Source organism: Pyrus communis, chromosome 13 (assembly GCF_963583255.1).
Source record: "Pyrus communis chromosome 13, drPyrComm1.1, whole genome shotgun sequence".
Lineage (NCBI taxonomy): Eukaryota > Viridiplantae > Streptophyta > Magnoliopsida > Rosales > Rosaceae > Pyrus > Pyrus communis.
The window spans coordinates 23,608,848-23,628,846 of record NC_084815.1 but is presented as its reverse complement, the minus strand read 5'-3'; the positions used below and the strand labels follow the sequence as shown (position 1 = coordinate 23,628,846).

Below are 19,999 nucleotides of genomic sequence, written 5' to 3'. Positions count from 1 at the left end.
CAGGTACCTTGTGTTTCTTAGAAAAACTAATAAAAAGGACTTGAAAACTTTGAGTTTTAACGAAAATGACAAAATAAAGAGTAAAGTGAATAGTATCAGGATTGACTTTTTAGTATAAAAATATGATTTTTCATTAAAGTGCAGTACCGGGAGCTGGAAAACTAATGAAAAAGGCTTAAAAACTTTAAGTTTTAACGAAAATGACAAAATAAAAGGTAAAGTGAATAGTATCAAGATTGATTTTTTAGTGTAAAAATGTGATTTTTCATTAAAGTAAACAGTACCAGAAGTTTTTCATTAAAGTTTTTTTTCTATCTTAGCTTCTAGCTGAATATTAGGCTTTGGATGACGGGTTTTGAGATTTTTCGAGGGATATACGTTTTCGAACATGCATCTCATAATGTCTCTCATGTTTTGATGTTTTCCGACATTACCAAATATATGTTGCTTTGACTTGGGCACTGCATGGAGGATAAAGAAAAAGATGCGCATTGCTTGGAGCATGTTTTAGGAATTCATGACTACCGTCGGTTGTCGGAGCTCCGAACCATGACCAATGACGAAGTAGTTTGTGCACTATGAATTGTTATGTTCCAACAAATTCCTTCACCTATAACGGCCATTAGCCTGAAAAAAGAAGCTACATTCGACTGAAAAATGCAGTGCGGCAATCCGAACACTGGTTCTCAGACAATTCCTAGCGAAAAACGGAATAAAACTCGAAGCACAGGGTGTGTTAAAATCAAACAAAGACCAGCAAAGTTGCAAAATCTCACTACTATCAGTTTTCGGCCATTGGATCGATAAACTATTACGCCAAGGATTGGTGGTATTGCGTTCAATCTGCACTGACTTCCATCGTAAAGCCCATTCTGCCCTTTGGCTGTTCTTTCTTTTCCATTGGTCTTTGGAGGGCACCGAGACTCGCAGAATTGAGCTTCTTGAGTATTCCTCAAGAACATTTCTTTGATTGCAAGTAATAGCGGACGCTTTGGAGGAGCATCAAATCTTCACCCATAGCAGCAGCTCATGAGAGCTTGACATGCATTTCCTTCCCGACTTCGGCATACATTTCATCCACCCTTCTGAAAAGAAGAAACTAATTAAGCCTCTAAAATAAAAAAATTTGTACAGTTTTGCGGTTCAAGAAACATCTTTGATGGTATGCAACGGCGAAAAGTAATGGAAAAAAAAGTCTAAAATGCTTCGAAGCCGAGATCAATTTTACCTGTCAGCATCTACATTCACCTCTGCAAGCCATGTCGCTAGATAAACCTGCAAATCAAAATGATTTTAAGGAAGGAAATCCATTACGGCAAACAATTATCGCAAAACTCATGAGAATATGAAGCAGAAATCACTTCCGAATATAAATATACTCGTCAGTTCTTTCCATCGTAGAGAACTGCTTGAAAATCTGAGTGACCTCCTGTATTTCTCATCACTCGGTCGGTATACATGCTTAAATGTTTTATAGGGCTAAATCTGCTTTTTTTTCTTTCTTTTACAACGAATTGCATGAATCGACGGAAACCATAGTTGCAAAACATCATAATCTGGCTGCTGGTTACATTGTGTAGCTGGCATATCAGGTTGCTGATCATCCAATCTTGGATAAAATGGCTTACAAGTTTCCTCAGAATATAAGTTGCAGATACTCAAATCACCAAATTCTCCGGGATAAAGCTCATCCGACCAAAGCAAAGTGTCTACCGCTGGAACTTTGCAACTAACAGATAGTGACTCCGCCACAAGCAAACGCTGCATACAGGCAAGGGCGGAGCGAAGATTTTTTTCTTGGGTGGGCTAGCTGGAAATACTACCATAAAATTAAATGTTTATTTTTTTGCTTATATAAAATTATATAAAACAATAGAATATAAATTATTCTCAAAATCATAATCTTAACCAATAAATTCAAGGACCATATAAGTAATTAACCTACTAATTAAATCAAGAATAAGTAAATAAAGAGATTAAAAACGTGCCAAATGTGACATTCATTGGAAAATTGCAACGGAAAGTCAAGAATTGTGGAGATAAGGATTTAATTGTGTATTTAAAGAACTTTATTAATCTTTTCTTGAGTAAGAAGCACAGAAGCTAAATTACATAGGATAAATGATCTTTTTCTTTAAATAATAGAATAAAGGGGGACGGGAGATAGAACTAATTTATAATTTTTAGCAAAAACCGTATTATTTACTACCTCTCATCTACTAAATATACATTAAATAATAATTTGTATTGAAATTGAGTAGGCTATAAACATGAGTTTACAAAAGAATAGATATATTCACAAACCCATTTTACTTCCAACATAGCCTTATTAATATTTTGTTAGCGATCATCTTCAATTTATTCGATCTGAACAACCGGCAATTAAGAGAGGTGTGTAAGAAGTAAAAATGAGTGTATAGATAACACTACCCTTACAGAAAACCTTCCTGGCTACAGCCCACCTTAGCCTTGTAGGTGGCTACGCCATTGTCTGCACGGCGGGTCTCCATTGCCTCACCGCCGATGTTGTTAATGGTAACGGTAAAGGGTTTTGGCTTGGGTTTTGGGGAGCTGGGTTTGCTGGGTTTGGAGAATAAGGAGAAGAAGAAGGATGAGCAAGAGTAGCAAGGTCCGCCATTGCTAAAGTGAATTAGGCGGGTGAAGAACAGAAGAACAGCTGCGAAAGGAGGATAAATTGGTAATTGTATGGATCATTTTAATGTCAATTCTACCCTTGGAGGAGAAGCTGTTTTTTCTTTAATAGGTCCGCATCAACATATTAATATTGTCTCAACTTAATCATCTAGTACTAAATATTTTATTTTATCACAAAATGTCTCAGTAATCCGAGCTATCTGATTTAGGACTTGTTGAAAGAATAAACTAATATGATACTATGATAAACTTGCATACCAATATGATCCACCACCAACATCACCGATATTGTTTTAACTTAACCACTTATTAAGTGTTCAATTTTATTATAAAAGGCCTTAGTAATGTCAGGTTAAAAACTCTCACTTAATAATTGTATATTACTTTGTTTCGACAAAAATGAAATTGTATATTATTTTGTCATATACTCGATGTAAGATTCTATTCATTGCTAAAATTCTAATTTACTAACTCATTTAACCTAGTTTGCATATAAAATAATTCATATAAAACAAAATAAAATTGATTTCTTACGATTTATGTGATTCCTAAACTTATATGAAACAATTTATTTGTTCTCCAATTCCGTATAGAAAATAACTTTAATAAAAATTCGAATTTCTCCTCAATTTAGTTCAATTTTGGTTAATCTTCAATTCAAAATTTTTAAGAAAACTAATGAAAAAGGTTTGAAAAATTTGAGTTTAACGATAATGACAAAATAAAGAGTAAAGTGAATAGTACAAGGATTGATTTTTTTTAATATAAAATGTAATTTTTCGTTAAAATAAACAGTACAAAGAATTTTTCGTTAAAATTCCATATTTTTTTTTTAGGCCTTGTAGGAGTAAAACTCTGTTTTTCTTTACTTTTGGGCCACAGACAATAACACAAAAACCAAACACGACCTAATAATTTAACTCTTTGTTTTCCTCTTCACATCCAACGTTCCAAAACTCGCGCGAGAGCTAGAGATCCATTGGAACACTCGCCCGAGAGAGAAAAGAGAGATGTCATCGACGGTGAACGACCCGCGCCAGCCCTCGGCGGCGAAGCGCTACGTGCCGTCCGCGGTGGCGCCGCAAGATCTTCCAGTGGATTATTCCGGTCTGATCGCCGTCGTCTTCGGCCTCGCCGGCGTCATGTTCCGCGTCCGTACTCTCTCTCGATTGCAGATTTGCTACTTTTAATTGGAATTTGCTAATATTTGAAGTGTGATTAATTATTTGAATTATGAATTTGCAGTACAAGTTGTGCTCTTGGGTTGCGATCATATTCTGCGCTCAATCGCTGGTGAACATGAAGAACATCGAGAACGACCTCAAACAGATCTCCATGGCCATGATGTAAGTTCCCAATTTACTTTTGACTGAATTACTTTAGTAAATTTCCAAATTTGTACTATAGTAAATTTCCAAATTTGTGCATGATTTACGAATTTACCAAAGCATTTGGGATTCGGACATGAAAGTAGTGTGTTTACAACAACATTTTTCGAGATTTGGAAGCTAAATAGTTTTTCAGATAAACATAAGTGCTTCTGACAATTTTGTTCAGTAAAAGTTAACTGCTTTTTGTGTTAGAACACCTAGACCAGAAGTGCTTTCGAGTAGAACCACCTACTTCACGAACCACTTGGATTTTAATCAAAAAAATTTACTTGCATTGCATCTAATAAAAGCGGTTTCAGTAAAATCGCTTATGATCAGAAGTGCTTCCTAGAGAAGCATTTCTAAACAGACGCTCCGTTAGGCTTAAGTGCTCCTTGTATTCACCATGATTTATGGGTTTATTTTATTATTCTCGAATGGATGTGATGGGATTGTAAATCTTGTCATGGTTTATGTTCTGAAATCTTTCCTGTTTCCTGTGTTTTTTTATCTCAAATACCAGGTTTGCTATTATGGGATTGGTAACCAACTACTTCGGACCTGCTCGACCGGGGACACAAAAGAGTTGAAATTGCTCGTCAGAGACTTGAGATGTAATACTGTGCGTTTTCGCTTTATCTGATTATCGTTATGTTTTTTCTAGATGGAAACCATTGTTTAAGTTTGGTGTCATCAATTTGAAGGGATACTAAACTGTTTCTTACATCAATTCGATTGAAAGTCTTAGTTATGTCTTGGTCTGTGCAGTCAATCTTTTGTTTGTTGCTTTTTCGTGCTAATGCTCCCTTCGATCTCAATGAGACTATTTAGAGGCTTATGGCCCTACTATGATGAAACTGGTTGCTATAGCGTTCCGAATAAGAGATGAATTATATCAAACTAACTGGAAGTTTTTGTTTTCACAATGTATGATTGGAATGCATATTCATCAAACCATTGCTTTGGTCGGGTTCATGTGCATTTTTTCAACGAATTATGTCAAACTAACTGAGAAGAAGATGTTTATGTAAGTTCCCCAACCGTGATAAGACGTAGTTGTCACAAATCTTATAGCAGTCTGGAAGGTGTGGCTGGCCTTCTGTTATATTGTTCTTCTTTTGCTTTTTGTGCACTGTATTGGATGATAGTTTATAGCCAATTATTCTTGTACTGTAAACCAATTTTCTTCCTTTTGTGCCAAATCTTCCATTAGATATCAACAATATGGAAGTCTATGGCCATCTCTCGATGTGCCGATCCCATGAATTTCGAACTTTCAAAATAGTTTTCTGCATTAAATCTGGAAGAGAGAATCTACATCAAGGATGAATGACTGCTATTAGGTATTATGTATGTTCTTTCATGCGAAGATGATGTTGGTTTTTAGCAAAACAAACGCCGACAATGGATGAATGCTACTTTGAAACTAATGGCTTTTTAGCCAAAATAGTCTCTAAGATTGGCATAACTCCTCACTTTGGTCCCTGAGATTTAAAATCGATAGAAGCGGTCCCTAAGATTGTTCATTGTCAATCATTTTGGTCATTCTGTTAGAAATGTCCGTTAAATCGATCGTAATTTTGTCAAATCAACCCCTCCCCTTCAATTGGTGGTTTCTTCAATTTCACGAAGAGTATTTACAGAATGATCAAAATGAATGTCGGTGAACAATTTCATAAACCAAAGTGGTGAGTTATGCAATCATATGAATCATTTTTGATAAAAAAAAACCAGAACTCATATATATTATTCGTGAGCTACGGCTTCATTTCTCTGGTTGTTTTGTGGTTTGAACCAGAGTGGTTATGCTTTTCATACAGCTTATTAGTTTCCAGTGTTTCTGCGATAGGTTTGAAGTTTTATTGTCTTGAGGAGGTGCCGGGATCGTTTATAAAATTTGGTCGTCTGCTGTCGGTAGTCGGGGAAAGGGACAGTTGTTACGTTTGTTTTGTAAAACCGTGATTGTCTAAATCGGATTTTTAGCGACGAATCATTTAAGCGTTGCTTAAAAGTACCTTTTGTAGCGGAGAGTGACAATGAAACTCGTTACTAAAGACCTTTCAACGCGCAGGAAGCCCTAAAATGGTGTCATCAAAGTAGGATGCGGTCCCAAAACACTGGAAATAGTCGATAAAAATGAGAAATTGTCATTGAAACTCAGTAGAAAACTTTATTTTCCTTCCCACAAAATACTACAAGGAATTTAGTAAACCAAAATCTGATAATACAGAGGCTTCTTCTATTGATTTAGGAGCGATTGTGATTCTACTTTTGAGTTCGACTTCCACCCATAGTTTGAATACACTCACGATATTGCGCAATATACCGGGCTAAATCGCGAATGCAATAAAGCCAAAAAAAAATGACCGGAGAGTTTGAGTGAAAATTTGGAAAGCTTGATTGAACAAATGAAGCAAAAAAATACCTCACAAAATTGTAGATATATAAAATAGGACCTAGATGAAAGGAGAAATAAATAAATCATCTTATTACATTAATAAAATGCTTCCTGCAGCCTTATTTCTAACATGTAAAGAAAAAGTGTTGAAGTATTTTCTCTATTATTTAATGAATAAATTATAAAAGAATTTCAAAATTTGCAAAATCCTCAAAATCCAGTGTAATCCGTTCCTCTTATCATTCGGCCCAATATCCACTCTCTTCTCCGAACTGCATCCAAAAGTAGTAGAATTAGTATGAGCTATGAAATGTAGTAGAATTAGTATGAGCTATGAAATCACTTGTAACAATAATAAGCAACTGATTATAATGAGCTGGTTTTGATCGATCTTAACAGGATGATTATGAATTTTTTTATTTCGCGGTAGTTGTGGCCTCTTGGGCAAATCGATGACTGCATCTTTGATGCACTTGCTGGTAAATCTGAGAATTTCATTGAAACTACAATGATGTTATTCGCTTAGACATTTCGTCGAATACTTGGTGTGCTTGTTGTCGTCAACCGAACCATGTTGCGCTGTCGACATATGCCGAAACAACCTACTGAGTGCCATCGATAATTTGTCGAGCGCTCTCAACGCAACCTGCTATTGAGCAAGTATTACATCAAATACTTGGCGGGCACATATACCAAATATTCAAGGATCATCGGAAGATCTTCACATGTATATTTTTCGAACTCTATGATCCTGACCACGTTGGTCACAATGTAATATAAAATATAATAAAATAAAATAGGCTTTATTTTTTACCAAAATAAGTCATAATCATTGCAGTGCCCCATGAAAGTAGAGTACGTATGGTTATATTCCGTCTTTTACCTTGGTACTTTTCTTCTGTGTTAGACTCGACGTGATCATGTTCATGTAAATAGTACTCCACCATTTTCCAATGTGTTCTCTTTGCATGCGAAGCACTTCTTCCCGAGAAGTAAGTGAGAGAGATCTTGGAGGCAAAGAAACTTCCATCCTCATCGCAGATGGGAGTTTCTGATCCGTACTCGGGTTTCCAAAACCCTAAACCATTTCCAACTACTCGAATACTGCTTCTGGTTTGGGATGCATGACTGCTTTCACCTTGATGGATGAAGAAAAACCACTCTCTCTCCCCGCAGGAGAAAGTCACTGCATGCATGCAAGCAAGAAGATACAAAATTATAGAATCGTCCATAAAAATTATAAAAGTTGAAACCTCGAAAAAAAAAAAATGAAAAATACTGCTCGAACATAGATAACTAGGGTTTAATCTACAGATATCTTCAATGCATGACATTTGATTGAAATATACAGTGCGAAAAAATGCTATGGAGACCAAATTTTTAGATCATTTTTTATAGATTGCATGATGTGACGATTAATGGTTGAACTCTATTAAATCATATTTAAAATTTTGATCTCTCTAACATCACCCTACAACCATGCAAGCATGCAATCAAGGAGTTAAGTTTTTTCAATTTGCTTTCGCTATGGTTATGATTTGGTGCTACATATTTCGTATACATAGTTAAAAAAGAGTGCTACATAACACAAAAAACTACCTCAACTATTGGTGTCACGATATTTTCATACCTCATCTTTAAAATTAACAATGTCATACCTCATCTTTAGAATTTGGTTCAATGTTATACCTTCCGTTACTTGACCGTTTACTTTTCAGTTAAATGCTGACGTGGATTGATTCGGGACTCACTTTCTATTTAAAAATTCATTAAAATATTATTAAAAACTATTTTTTTTTTATATTTTTAAAATATTAAAATAATAATAAAAAGTTAAAAACAAAAAACAAAAGAAAATAACCCTCAGTTTGTCCCTCCCCTCCCCCTCCCCCCCTCCTCTCTCTTCTCCCCATCTTCATCTTCTTCCCCACACCTGCAAACTCCAAAAAAAAAAAAAAAAAAAAATTTGAAAAACCCATCAACCCCCCCTGCGGAAGAAGAAGAAGAAGAGGAAAAACAGGAGAAGGAGGAAGAAAAAAAATAAAAAAATTCCCCCCCGCAACCCCCCGCGCGCGCGTGCGCGGGAAAGAAGAAGAAGGAGAAGGAGAAGGAGAAGGAGAAGGAGGAAGAAGAAGAACAAGAGGAAGAAAAGGAGAAGGAGGAAGAAAAAAAAATTGAAAACCCATCAACCCGCCTTGCGGAAGAAGGAGAAGGAGAAGGAGGAGAGGAGGAAGAAGAAGAGGAAAAAAAAGAGGAAGAAGAATAAAAAAAAAATTAATAATTTGAAAACCATCAACCACCCCTACGGAAGAAGGAGAAGGAGAAGGAGAAGGAGAAGAAGGAAGAAGAAGAAGAGGACAAAAAGGAGGAGGAAGGAATTTTTTTTTTTTTTTTTTTTTTTTGAAAACCCATCAAACCCCAAATCCGCCACTCTCATCCATTCTCCACATTTTCTTTCTCACCCATCCTCCACATTCTCTTCTGTACCCATCCTCCACCTTCTCTGCACACCCATCTTCCCGCCGATGGGATATGGGTTTTTTTTTTTTTTTTTTCTGGGTTGCAGGAGGGAGAAGAGGGGGTGGGGAGGGGGAAAACTGAGTGTGGGTGTGGAGGAAGACAAATTGGAATTTTTTATTTTTATTTTTATTTTTTCTGGGGTTTGCAGGTGGGGGAAGAAGATGAAGATGGGGAGAAGAGAGAGGGGGGAGGTGGGGGACGAAATGAGGGTTTTTATTATTTTTTATTTTATTTTAATATTTAAAAAGTATTAAATATTTTTTTTAGTTTTTAATAATATTTTAATGATTGTTTAATAGAAAGTAGGCTCCGAATCAAGCCACATCAGCATTTAACTGAAAAGTAAATGGTCAAGTAACGGAAGGTATAACATTGGACCAAATTCTAAAGATGAGGTATGACATTGTCAATTTTAAAATATAAGATATGAAAGTGTCGTGACACCAATAGTTGAGGAAATTTTTTGTACTTTACCCTTGATTTTTCTATATTTAAAGCTTATGTTTAATGCATTTCATTTCATATATACGTGGTATATATATGCGAACATATATTTTCCAAAAACTAAGTCCTCACCTATTTTTCTCCAAAAAATTCCCTTCTTTGTTTTGTTTGTTCATATTCTCTTTTGTATTTTTTTCGATATGAAATTCGTACTCTCAACAACAATAATCTAAAATTTGTTCTAATTAAGTTTAGCTTCATCAATAGTCAATCACTAAGTTACCTCGATCAACATATAACGTACTCTCAACAACAATAATCTAAAATTTGTTCTAATTAAATTTAACTTCATCAATAGTCAATCACTAAGCTCCCTCGATCAACATATAACTCATGGATTTGATCGGACCTTATAACATGTCTAAGAATATATATTATGTCATTCGTACACACACACACACACACACACACACACACAACTCATGGATTTGATCGGACCTTATAACATGTCTAAGAATATATATTATGTCATTTGTATACACACACACACACTTAGCTAATATAAGGATTCGATCTAAGAACGGGATGCCTGATGCATCCGAACTTGAGACCAGCGGTGAAAAATAAACTTTAGCTAACAAAACCGTTAATTCTAAAAGAAACGATCATAAATAAATAAATACGTACCTAGATTCTTAGGATGGTTGCTGTAGAATCGAGCCACATCGATCTCTCGGATTTCCTGAGCAGCTGGCACAGGCCGATACAACACCTTGTTCATCAGATAGTGAGTGACCAACTCTTCGTCTGTTGGCATAAACCTAAACCCGACCGGCAGCTGTTTCGAGCTGATGATCATTTCGGAGTCGGTTTAGTCGAAGGCGGACCAAATTAATATGTGATCTAGCTTGGAAGAAATGATGATCCGGAGATTGTTGGATCGAGGAAATGGTTCTGGTGTTGCACAAAGAAGTCAAGTAAATTTGAGCTGAACTATTGATGCATATTTATAGACTAGATTGTGTGGGTGGCAACGTTTGGAGGTAGTGGTGGTAATTGAATCCTAGTAGAACTTGGATTTTAAAGACCATTTTTTCTCTTAATTGTGTTATCATTTTCTTGTGTCTGCATTTATACTTGGAAGATTTTGAGCCTAGAGTGGTGTTTAGGTTTTGACTCTTCTTTTCAGTGGGATGGATATGTATCTTGAAAAAAGAGACCTAGTCAATCAAGAATTTGTTTTACATTAACCATAAATAAAAAATAAAAAGAAACCACCACGCAATGACTCAGTAGTTCGAATGAATTTCAATGCGTATTATACGTAGCATATTTTGGGTTTGATTCTTAGCACGTGTGAATTATACGATGGTGACTAGAGAGAGGCTAAAATGCCTCTGTTACTGCCACGACGAAGCTACCAGTTAGTTCAATATTTTTTAAAAATAAAATAAAATAAAATAAAAATAAAAGTTGCAAATATAATCAACCATGACCACTAGTTCATGTTTTTTTTTTATAAAAAAAAATCTCAACAATACGAGGAAATTTTGTTTATAACTTGTTCACGAAAGGATTTTGTCTATGTGGAGGCATGAAATCCATGAAAAAAGAAATCCTACCAATATGTAGCTAAACACGAAGTTTTAAATTTTATTTTAAGAGTGTTATTTATTAAATCACATTTTACTTGCTAGCGGATACGATGTTGATTACCTTTCTAATGCAGTTAGGTCTCACACACACACACACACACGTGTGGTTCACCTCTAGTAGATTGTGCATTGAGCAAAATGCTATGACATTCTTTTTCATTTTGTAGCCCCGATATAACTGTGTCGGGGCTGAATATGTTAACAAATAATACGATTTATCACACCCTTTATATATTGTGGGATGCCAAACATAGACCAAGGGCTCAAGGTGGTTATTTGTGACTTTCATAAGGCAATATGTGATTGGATCATAATTCCGGGGACACTAGTATAGTTTCAGTAATATTTTATCGGTCACCGGGTGTCTAGTTTGATGTTAAGTGTGGAAAATAAAAGCATTTACTTTTAGCGTTTTAATCTCAGTTCTTGTTATCATATCTTGGGTGACCAGAAATCCTCAGTCACCAGGTGATCAAGAGAGATGATAATCTTCAGCCACCAGGTTACTAAGAGAGCGAGATTCACTATAATTAAGCTTATTTAGTTTACCCTCAATCCTCGGGGTTGGGCCCGAAAAACCCAAAACTCGTTTAGATGGGCCCAGATATAAAAAAATGGGAAAGAAGCCCAATCCAAGAGTTTTAGAGAGAATAACGAACGGCGCTAGGGCTAAACATGTACTTTCAGTTTGGGCTCCATAAGCTGCAACTGCCAAACCACATAAAACCCTAATCCCAAACCTTGCGTACGCTCCTCTCATACGCACAAGCCCGAAGACTCCGAGGTGCTCCGCCGCCGCAGCAACTAGCAGAAGAAGGAGAAGCAGGACTTTACGTAATCGGAAAATGGAGACGGCAAGAACAGTGAAGGACGTGTCCCCTCATGAATTTGTCAAGGCCTACGCCGCTCACCTGAAGCGCTCCGGCCGAGTCAGTCTCTCTCGCTCTCTCCCTCTTTATACATATATATATGTATGTATGTATCTGGGTGTGTGTATTGTATGATCGATTATCGATGTACTTTTGTGATATGAACAGATTGCAAAGCTTAGATAATCTGAATACTTGGTTTAAATTTTAGGTTCAGCGGCATTCGAATTTGTTTTAGTTTGTATACCGAAATAAGTGTTAATTTGCGAAAGTAGGAGGTTGGATTTGGTTTTGTTCGATCTGTTATAATTTTCAGTTTGTGTGATTTGATTAGAGGAAGGGAGAAGGAAATTATTGAATGACGAGTCTTCGAAAAAACACCGAACTGGATATGCCATTTTTGCTGTCGAATGGCGCCGAGGAAACGAAAGCATTAAGTTGTTATGAAGCCAGTATTCGGCATGTTGTAGTTTTTGTTTCTTAGTTATCATAAGTGAACATAAATGTCATTCAATGTGTGTAAAATACAGTTTCGTTCGCCCTTTTTAGTTGTAGCTATCAGTAGTGGATGCTAAACAACTTGATGCTTTCGAAGTTCCGATAGTCATATAATATCTTTGAACGTGGAAATGTGTTTGCCAGAAGGTTCCTTTGCTTAATGATTTTAGTGTCATTCATTTGCTTAATGATTTTTTTGTACTAATCTCTCACTCGCTTCTGGTTATACTTTGTTTGTCTCTTGTCAATGAGGATTCTCTTCTCATGTGTTGTCTTGTACCATCTGATAGATTGAGCTTCCTGACTGGACCGACATTGTGAAGACTGCGACATTCAAGGAGCTTGCACCATATGACCCTGATTGGTACTACATTAGATCTGGTATGTGGAATTCTCCTGCCCTTTCTCCACATACCCACAAAACCTTCGACTGGTATTGGTGTTTGTAAAACTGTTTACTGTGAGTATCTTCATCCGAATTCAATTTTTCTTGCAGCATCCATGGCAAGGAAAATCTACTTGAGGGGTGGTCTTGGTGTTGGTGCCTTCCGCAGGATCTACGGAGGGAGCAAGAGGAACGGCAGTCGCCCACCTCATTTCTGTAAAAGCAGTGGTGCTATTGCTCGTCACATTCTTCAGCAATTGCAGAAGATGAACATTGTTGATGTTGACGCCAAAGGGTGAGTTTCTTTCACACATCTCTGTTTTCATATATGAATTTTGGTGTAGAGAGTTAACGTATCATTGTTACAAACGACAACATGAATGAAGTTTTCGGCGACTAAGCTACTTGTATTCCCTGTGTTTCAGTGGACGGAAAATCACATCCAATGGCCAGAGGGATCTCGACCAAGTTGCTGGACGGATCGCTGTCGCAATCTAAGAGAATTTCTTGAAAGACTTGATTATGGATGCAAAACAATTCAGAAAACTTTTTGCAGCTATGAGTGAGTGAGCAGATATAGGAAGGATTTTGACATGTCATGTTGTGTTTAGCAGTTTTATGATGATGAACATCGCATCCTTCGTTTTTCAGTTTAATTTTGAAGTGCTAAGTTGAAATTGGCTTTCGCAATTTTAAGTTTTGTTACTTGAACCCATTCCTACTGTCCTGCACTATTCAGAGGTGCTTCTCTATTAAGTGCTTTTGTTCATAAGTGCTTTCATTGGACCTGTCTTTCTAGAGGTACGTAAAAGTTTTTAGTGAGTGACTTGGAATAGGATTTGGAAATTGGAAGTGCTTCTCTTAAAAGTACAACTTAGGGATGGCTTGGAACTGCTTATATAAAAACCCTTTTGTTTAGAAACACTTTTAATAAAAGCGCTTCGTAGAAGCACATTGAAATTTTTAACAAAAGTGCAAGTGCTTCTTTCAAGAAGCACACAATAGATGCTTCTTTTAAAAGCACCTTAACCCAAAAGTACTTCTAGTATTTTTTTGTTAAACATAATCGTACACGTTTCTGCAGACTTGAAAACATTTTTAAATGTAAACACACTTTTAATTATTTTAAACGTACTTTTCAAACGTAAATGAAATGGTGATCTTGATTAATTATCTGATAGTATGGCATTATTAATTGTTTCTTTAATCAAAATTGGTCATTAATGAGAAATTAAAAACTAATTTAAAGTTGTAATCCTAATATTTTTTTTTTTCCCTATATTCAAGCTGTTAAAAAGAATTTACACCGATGTCGGCCTAAAAGCGACCCGAGTCCGAATAGAGCTGTCGAGTGTCACGGATTCGAACAGCCCGAGTGAACGAGCGGCCCGAGTCGGGTCCCACGAATGGTGCTCCACCTCATGCCCTCTCCTTACGCCACGTGGGACCTCGACAAATTCGAATTCTAGAATCTTAAACAAAATTAATTAATTAGCACTCAAGAAAAAAATATCCAAAAGAAAAAAGAAAAATTCGAATTCGAGAAAGCCATTTGCTTTTCGTTGGATTTGGGTTTTGCTTCGATCCCTACACTCTGTGGATTTTGCCTCCCGGCGTGGATCGAGATAGGGTTTTCTCTGATCGGCGCGATCGCACCTCCGTCCTCCGCCGTCCGTCACTGTGAGTCTGTTTTCTTTTTCCAGAATTTTCAGTCCTTTCATGCTTCATTTTTTGAAATCTTCATGTTTCTGTGCATATATGTACATATATGTTTGTGTATGTGTGTTTTTAGATATTGAAATGTATGTATGCATTTGTATTTCGTTTTTAGATTTTCTGTTTGGTTACCGAGAAATGGGGATAGAAAATGAAGTTTATTCTAGGCGGTTAGGTTGGGTTGTTTGCTTGGTCTGGAAATATGGAGGCTTTATAGTTGTGCAGTGGACTATCAGTTTGGACTATTAATTTAAATTTAAATTTCGAATGAATGGTTTATTTTCCACAAGCTTGCCAATTTGTTCCTTTTAAGCTTCCAACCAAAGCGGTAGTGTTTTACTGCAAGCTAATTTTGTGTGGGTTTAGTGTTATCACTAAATGATGATAGAATCATAGAATTGTGTAGTTACATCCGGAACCGCATAATTTCTTTATGTTTACTCGAATTTTGATTTGGTTGTCGCCTCTGAATTTTGATTTGAAACCATCCATGGTAGTAAGTGCTTTGTTGGAATTTTTGGAGTAATATTTCGTTTTGCGTTTTGAACATTTTATTTTATTTGTTTTATGAAGTAGGTTGAAGCGGTTATAATAAGTAGCGCCTATCAAAAGCGTGGTTCGGCTCTGTGTTGCGAAGGATGAAGTAAGTAGGAGGGTGTTGGGATGATAAGGCTTCTGATAATGTTATTGAATGATGAAACTGTATTGGAGGATATATGAGTTTGATTTGTAATTAAATTGGGTTTAGGCAGTTTACTGAGGATGGATGATGATGGAGACTTTGATATGTTTTTGCCCTATTGGAACAACAAGAATCCAACTGATCGCCTTTTCATAGTCTCTTGCTTTATTGCGGCCTTAGTTGGAATTTTGACTATAGCCTACTCCGCCTTTCAATGGAGGAGAAATATAAATCTAAGTTGGATGAAAGCCATTGCCAGGTCAAAGAAAAACCCTAAGGCACGTCACAAGGTTCCTATAACTCCCCATACTTGGGTTCTAGAATCTGTATCTCGTGGAAAGAACTTGAATTGCTGTGTTTGCCTAAAATCCATGAGCCCTTCTCAAACTCTTGGGCCTATGATAGCTTCAGATAGTTTTAGTCACCATTGCGACATTTGTGGTGCTGTGGCTCATCTGAGCTGCTCGTCTAGTGCCCATAAGGATTGCAAGTGTGTATCCATGATGGGGTTTGAGCACGTGATGCACCAATGGGCTGTCCGTTGGACAGAGGCAACAGATCAACCTGATGAAACTTCTTTCTGCAGCTATTGTGAAGAACCGTGTAGTGGGTCTTTTCTTGGCGGATCCCCAATATGGTGCTGCTTGTGGTGTCAAAGAGTGGTACATGTTGATTGCCACAGTGGCATGTCCAATGAAACAGGCGATATTTGTGATCTAGGTCCATTCAGAAGGTTGATTGTGTCGCCTCTGCATGTAAAGGAATTGAACCAGACCTCCTCAGGTGGATTTCTGAGCACCATTACTCATGGAGCCAATGAAATAGCATCTTCAGTACGTGCAACTATTAGGAACCAGAGCAAAAAGTCCAAGCATGGAAATGAAAACTCTGCTGACACGGGAAATAGTGGTAGTACTGGGGATATGTCTACAGAAAGCACAGCTGATACTATTCAAGCTGTTAATGGTTCTCATGAAGGTGAGGAAAACCGTAATGGTACTGTGAATGTGAATCTGCAGCACCAAGACGATGATGTAGATAAGAAGTTGGATTCCAAACCCAGTTTCAAAAGGAGCACGTCAAACAATAAGAAGGATGAGTCTCAGGTTTTAGGTATGAAACAAAGATATGAGTTGATTGATTTATCACCAGATGCAAGACCCTTGCTAGTTTTTATCAACAAGAAGAGTGGGGCTCAGCGTGGAAATTCATTGAGAAAACGTTTAAATATTCTTCTCAATCCTGTTCAGGTTTGATTCTTCTACCATCTTGAATAGACGGAAAAAATTTATTTTCCATCGTTGATACATGAATGAGTCAAGTAAGGTTATTACATGCCATGGTGGAAAAGAAAAGCATTTCTTTTCGTTTATATTCATGTGGACTAAGTAAGGTTCTTAGGTAAGATCTTTTCGTTTATATTCATGTGGACTAAGTAAGGTTCTTAGGTAAGATTTAAGGTTTGAATTTTGTGATAATAACTGCCTATGAACAAATGGGATCTAATGTGAGAAAAATATTAAAACCTGCAAGTTTAGCCTCTTAATGGAATAGGATGCCCTAAAAGAAAATTATAATTGCTGCAATTTGTCAACATTAAATGCCGGCCTATCTCCTCAATTGATGTCTACGGAGTTTGATCAACTTGTACTTTATTAGTAATTGTGGTATTACATATATTTTTGTTTAAATGTTGCATGTGCTTTTGTTTCCTGTAGGTTTTTGAGCTGAGCTCAACACATGGACCAGAGGTGGGTCTTTATTTGTTCAGAAAGGTGCAGCACTTTAGAGTTCTTGTGTGTGGGGGAGATGGTACCGTTGGTTGGGTTTTGAATGCCATAGAAAAGCAAAATTTTGATTCTCCTCCTCCAGTGGCTATTCTTCCTGCTGGAACGGGGAATGATCTTGCTAGAGTTTTGTCCTGGGGAGGAGGTTTGGGCTCAGTGGAGAGACAAGGAGGCCTTTGCACAGTTTTGCACCACATAGAGCATGCTGCAGTAACCATTCTTGATCGTTGGAAGGTAGCAATTGTAAATCAAGAGGGGAAGCAGCTCCAATCGCCAAAGTTTTTGAACAACTATCTTGGTATGTAATAGTAGAATACTGAATTTTTGCTGGATCTTTCTTGTTCTCATGTTGTTTGTATGTCTCATAGTTATTGACTTAAAGTTTTGGCTCAGCTCAGTTCACAAACTATATACTCAGCTCAAATTTAAGTCTCGGTCCCATGTATCGGACCAATTATCAATTTTTTGGCTTCACATCTTTACCTTATTCAGATCTCCTTATTCAGATCTTTCAGTCTGTATAAATAGCTCACTGTCAAAATGTATGAGGTGAGTTGGAATATTTTCTGTAAGGAGAAAAGAAAAACCTACAAAATTTATCTCAACCTTAGACTTATTGTTCTGCTGCATAAGAGTTTACTCTCTGATATTCTAAAAACAGTCCATCTGATGAAACAATGTCGATTTGGTCAGTCGATGAGTTAATTCTGAGTATTCTGACTAACTTCTACGCCTTTTTGTGTAAGTTTTTCATCACATTGAGTGAGCTCTCATATGACTTACCACCCACCAATCATCAACTCTGGCCTGCTTCATTTGCAGGAATTGGGTGTGATGCTAAGGTTGCTCTGGACATTCATAATCTACGAGAGGAGAATCCGGAGAAGTTTTATAACCAGGTAATATTTAACAAAAATGGAATTCAAGTTATTTAGAGTCAAACTCCCTTGTGCTATATTAGGCATGAGACTGATGGAGACAGGTTGGTAAGAATAGGGGAACTATGGTGCAGATGCTATTGCATCTTCGAGTCTGAGATCACATGTGGTTGCAATATAAATTAGAAAGCAATTAAAGTCAATCAAACCTCAACCTGGGTGGATCACATTTTAAATCGGTTCCTGTCGTTGTAATCGTTGTTTGTTAGTAGTTTTATTTAGATTTTACTTTGATGTGTCCTTCTTAAGATGTTGAGTTTGTTACCTACCTGCAGTTCATGAATAAAGTTCTTTATGCACGAGAAGGTGCGAAGGGCATAATAGATAGAACATTTGTAGATTTTCCTTGGCAAGTCCGAGTTGAAGTGGATGGAGTTGAGGTAGAGGTCCCCGAGGTGAGTATGAAAAGTTTTAATTATAAACACAGAGCACAATGACTGTTGATTCAGAAATCATCATATTGCTTCGGATTTGGCTGTCTGGATTTATTATGATTGACTAATTTTGAAATTATCAGTGCTTGACAATTTTGCAAACGTTTTCAGGATGCAGAAGGTGTACTTGTAGCGAACATTGGGAGCTACATGGGTGGTGTAGATCTGTGGCACAATGAAGACGAAAATTATGACAATTTTTACCCACAATCTATGCATGATAAAATACTTGAGGTTGTAAGCATTTCTGGAATATGGCACCTTGGGAAACTTCAGGTAATTTGGGTATACGTGGAAGCTCTACCTCTCTATAAGTGCGATGCATATACTTACGTATCGGATTGATGTCTTGCTAGTTAGTTTCAATTTGAAAACGGATCATGGTTTTTATATCTGGCGTGAACATTAGATTTGGGAAAGTGTGCTGTGTTTCTGATCTGCCATTTTGTTTGGTACAGGTTGGGCTTTCCCGTGCTCAAAGGTTGGCACAGGGCCAGTCAATTAAGATACAGCTCTATGCTGCATTGCCTGTTCAGGTTGACGGGGAGCCTTGGTTTCAAAAACCTTGTACATTGGCTATATCCCATCACAGCCAGGTCTCTTTCTCTCTCAAAATTCTCGTCCGATGAAAATCTAATTTATAGCTAAACCTGTCCATAAGTTTGCCATATTATGTCGTGCGCAGGCATTCATGTTGAAGCGGGCAGCCGAGGAACCACTAGGTCACGCCGCCGCCATCATCACTGATGTTCTTGAGAATGCCGAAACCAACAGTGTGATAAACGCTGCGCAGAAGCGAGCTCTTCTTCAAGAAATGGCGCTGAAGCTGACATAGAAAAGAACTTCTCTCTATAAACTGCTTAAAATTAGTGAAAGTGAAAAGTTTTGATTGTATCTTGCTTAATATTGATATGTTGTATACCATCATATCACATGTATTATTATTATTATTTTTTGCCTTTATTTTTGTTGTGGTTTTTTAATAGATTGCTTCTTGTTGAAGCGTTGTTGTACATGAACCTTGTTCATCATCAATGGAAATAGGGAATTTTACGATTTTTCTGACATCGGGCCAAAAGACCGTGTCTTACTATACGAGGATTTACCTACACTCTGATAGGTTACCGTGGTGTATCAGACTAATAATTAAGCAGTGGCGTACCAAGCGGTGGGGGAAGTCTCCTTCCTACCATATAACTAAAAGTTCGTCGAAATTGAGCCATTTAGTATTGCAGTATAACGATATTTCTCTTCACTAGTAAATGAGAGGTTTTAAAGTTTGATTCTGGCAAAATACGTTGAAATTGAGAAATCATATATTACAATGAGATTCACTCGAGAAAAAATAATATCACAAGGAGTTGAACCCGATTGAAGTTGGGTATGAAATTGTATGACTACTAACAGGAAGTGCAGTGCTCCGGGAAGAGCGGCTGACCCCTTTGATTTCAACGAAGCACGAAGGACTCGAGCAAGCTGGAGTTCTGACTTCTACCAGGACCAAAAGCTTATTGAACCTGCACACAACTTCGGGAGGAGACCTGCATGCATGTGTAGTAGTAATCAACCCTCATTCTTTTGCTTATTCTTCACAAATCCTTGCTTCACTTTCCTCCACGCCCTCGCCACAAACCCCTTCGTTACCGCC

At 37.1% G+C, this 19,999-nt stretch overlaps 4 protein-coding genes across 5 annotated transcripts; 3 read left to right on the top strand and 1 right to left on the bottom strand.

The window, feature by feature from the left end:
• The first annotated feature begins 3,573 nt into the window (after positions 1–3,573).
• On the top strand, positions 3,574–4,732 carry LOC137713529 (protein Asterix-like). Its single transcript, XM_068452839.1, has 3 exons — positions 3,574–3,806; positions 3,901–4,001; positions 4,549–4,732. Exons 1-3 carry the CDS (start codon positions 3,666–3,668, stop codon positions 4,613–4,615), a joined length of 309 nt encoding a protein of 102 aa, XP_068308940.1. The 5' UTR covers positions 3,574–3,665; the 3' UTR covers positions 4,616–4,732.
• A 1,722-nt stretch (positions 4,733–6,454) lies between these two features.
• On the bottom strand, positions 6,455–10,450 carry LOC137712029 (NAC transcription factor 29-like). Its single transcript, XM_068451178.1, has 3 exons — positions 10,075–10,450; positions 7,307–7,609; positions 6,455–6,695 (listed from the first exon to the last, which is right to left on the bottom strand). The coding sequence occupies exons 1-3, from the start codon at positions 10,244–10,246 to the stop codon at positions 6,634–6,636; spliced, it is 537 nt and encodes a 178-aa protein (XP_068307279.1). The 5' UTR covers positions 10,247–10,450; the 3' UTR covers positions 6,455–6,633.
• Positions 10,451–11,780: 1,330 nt separating this feature from the next.
• Positions 11,781–13,509, top strand: LOC137712774 (small ribosomal subunit protein eS19x). Its single transcript, XM_068451934.1, has 4 exons — positions 11,781–11,971; positions 12,700–12,790; positions 12,906–13,089; positions 13,220–13,509. The coding sequence occupies exons 1-4, from the start codon at positions 11,888–11,890 to the stop codon at positions 13,290–13,292; spliced, it is 432 nt and encodes a 143-aa protein (XP_068308035.1). The 5' UTR covers positions 11,781–11,887; the 3' UTR covers positions 13,293–13,509.
• Positions 13,510–14,285: 776 nt separating this feature from the next.
• Positions 14,286–19,416, top strand: LOC137712757 (diacylglycerol kinase 1-like). Of its 2 annotated transcripts, none has more exons than XM_068451909.1 (8): positions 14,286–14,474; positions 15,087–16,442; positions 16,911–17,277; positions 17,802–17,878; positions 18,193–18,312; positions 18,463–18,627; positions 18,810–18,947; positions 19,037–19,416. In XM_068451909.1, exons 2-8 carry the CDS (start codon positions 15,273–15,275, stop codon positions 19,184–19,186), a joined length of 2,187 nt encoding a protein of 728 aa, XP_068308010.1. In that variant the 5' UTR covers positions 14,286–14,474; positions 15,087–15,272; the 3' UTR covers positions 19,187–19,416. The 2 variants fall into 2 exon arrangements, with proteins under 2 accessions (XP_068308010.1, XP_068308009.1); XM_068451908.1 differs by having other exon boundaries at positions 15,084–16,442.
• Positions 19,417–19,999: the final 583 nt, after the last annotated feature.